The sequence below is a fragment of the Antrostomus carolinensis genome, unplaced genomic scaffold (genome assembly GCF_000700745.2).
Source record: "Antrostomus carolinensis isolate BGI_N321 unplaced genomic scaffold, ASM70074v2 scaffold19755, whole genome shotgun sequence".
Lineage (NCBI taxonomy): Eukaryota > Metazoa > Chordata > Aves > Caprimulgiformes > Caprimulgidae > Antrostomus > Antrostomus carolinensis.
The window spans coordinates 16085-17540 of NW_010314586.1; the positions used below are offsets into that span (position 1 = coordinate 16085).

General features: G+C 46.8%; 1 protein-coding gene across 1 annotated transcript in view; it reads right to left on the bottom strand.

Moving 5' to 3' along the window:
* The window catches only part of HADHA (hydroxyacyl-CoA dehydrogenase trifunctional multienzyme complex subunit alpha), a gene marked incomplete at both ends in the record, with an annotated part of 16810 nt that extends 15460 nt beyond the window's left edge, over positions 1 to 1350 (bottom strand). Inside the window, 3 exons of the mRNA XM_010167699.1 lie at positions 1 to 7; positions 89 to 212; positions 1212 to 1350. The exon at positions 1 to 7 is cut by the window's left edge and continues 119 nt beyond it. Of these exons, the coding sequence (XP_010166001.1) occupies positions 1 to 7; positions 89 to 212; positions 1212 to 1350 (270 nt within the window). The remainder of the gene's footprint in view (positions 8 to 88; positions 213 to 1211) is intronic.
* Between the last annotated feature and the right edge of the window lie 106 nt (positions 1351 to 1456).

The following is a 1456-nucleotide window of genomic DNA, read 5'->3' on the forward strand; positions in this document are numbered from 1 at the left end:
TTCCCACCTGGAATGGCAGGAAGAGGATTTCAGAACAGGAACATGCCATGCAGTAGAAGAGGCTATGGAGTGAAGTTTTTCCTCTTACTTACCATCTTTGGCAGCCTCTGAGTACCCCCTGCCCCTGGCAGGAGACCCAGTAACACTTCAGGTGTTCCCAAAATTGTCTTCTTGTCTTTAGTTGCTATTCTGTAGTGACAGGCAATGGCAACCTTAAAAAAAAAGAAGAAAAAGCTAAAGGTTTCCTTGTGAAAGACCACAGAAGAACTGGGCATCCACCACAAAAGTCTCTTCTACACACTGCCTCAGCTTTCCTCCCAGCCCTACCCAATTCCCTAATTTAACAGCCCAAATTAATTCTCTGCTCACTGATGGCTTCTTCCAGGAGGAGAAGTGCACACAGGGCAGATGACAGCAAGCAGCTACGACATGAACATCAAACTACCAAACTGAGCCAAGCTATTTTTAAATCTCATCCAGACCATCAAGGGCTAAATTCATTCACTACACTGAGAGCACGTTCCCATTTACAGATCAGCCACGATACTTGGTTTGGATCACCAAGTCCAGATCTGTCACCACAGTGCTTGTAAAAAGCTGTGACTGCTTGAGAAATTATTACACAAGTGAAGAGATTCCATTCCCACAAGATTATTCTGTTTTAGTAACAACTTTGCTCCAGGAATTACCCCAGTCTCTCAGTTTACCAAATCCCTAATGGAGATTAGGAAGGAAATGCTGCACCCAGCTGAAGTGGCAAGAGATGGAGCAGAGTACGGGGGCTGGGGTGGAGCCTGGCCAGGTTCCTCACACTCAGCCCTCTCACAACAACCTTTAAAAGCACAGAAGTTGCTGGGATACGAGACTCAGATCATCTGAAAAGCAGCAATTTCCAGGCTGGATTGTGCCAGCAGTATTTATCCAGATCCAATGCCTGCCGGAAACAGCCAGTTTTCCCTGGGACACTCATCTAAATATTAGCCTGGCCCACAGAGATTCATATTTGATTAACTCTCTTTCAAGAGAAGCAGACAAAATAGCACAGCAGAGCCCTGAAGCACAACCCAGGCATTAACTTGTCACAAACTCATTTGAATGGGTGGCACGTCTCAAATCCTTCTCACACTCAGTAATATCCTGCAGGCAGCGTCGAGAGAACCAGCGCTATCAGCTCCCACTTGCTGCTTGTCAGACCCAGAATTGTTCCCTACCTCCAGTCCTCCTCCCAGGCAGGAGCCACTGATGGCAGCAACTATGGGCTTTGGAGACTGCTCAATTTTTTCGAGCATTTTCTGTCCTTCCTGAGAGAGTTGAGTCACTTCCTGAGAAGATTTGCAGGCTTCAATCATGCTGCAGTGAGGCAGAAAGGTTGATCAGAATTGGAATAGCACTGGGGAAACAGCAGTAAAATGGAGAGAGTTTCAAGGAGCCTGGATCAGCACCAGTGTGGCCAGTA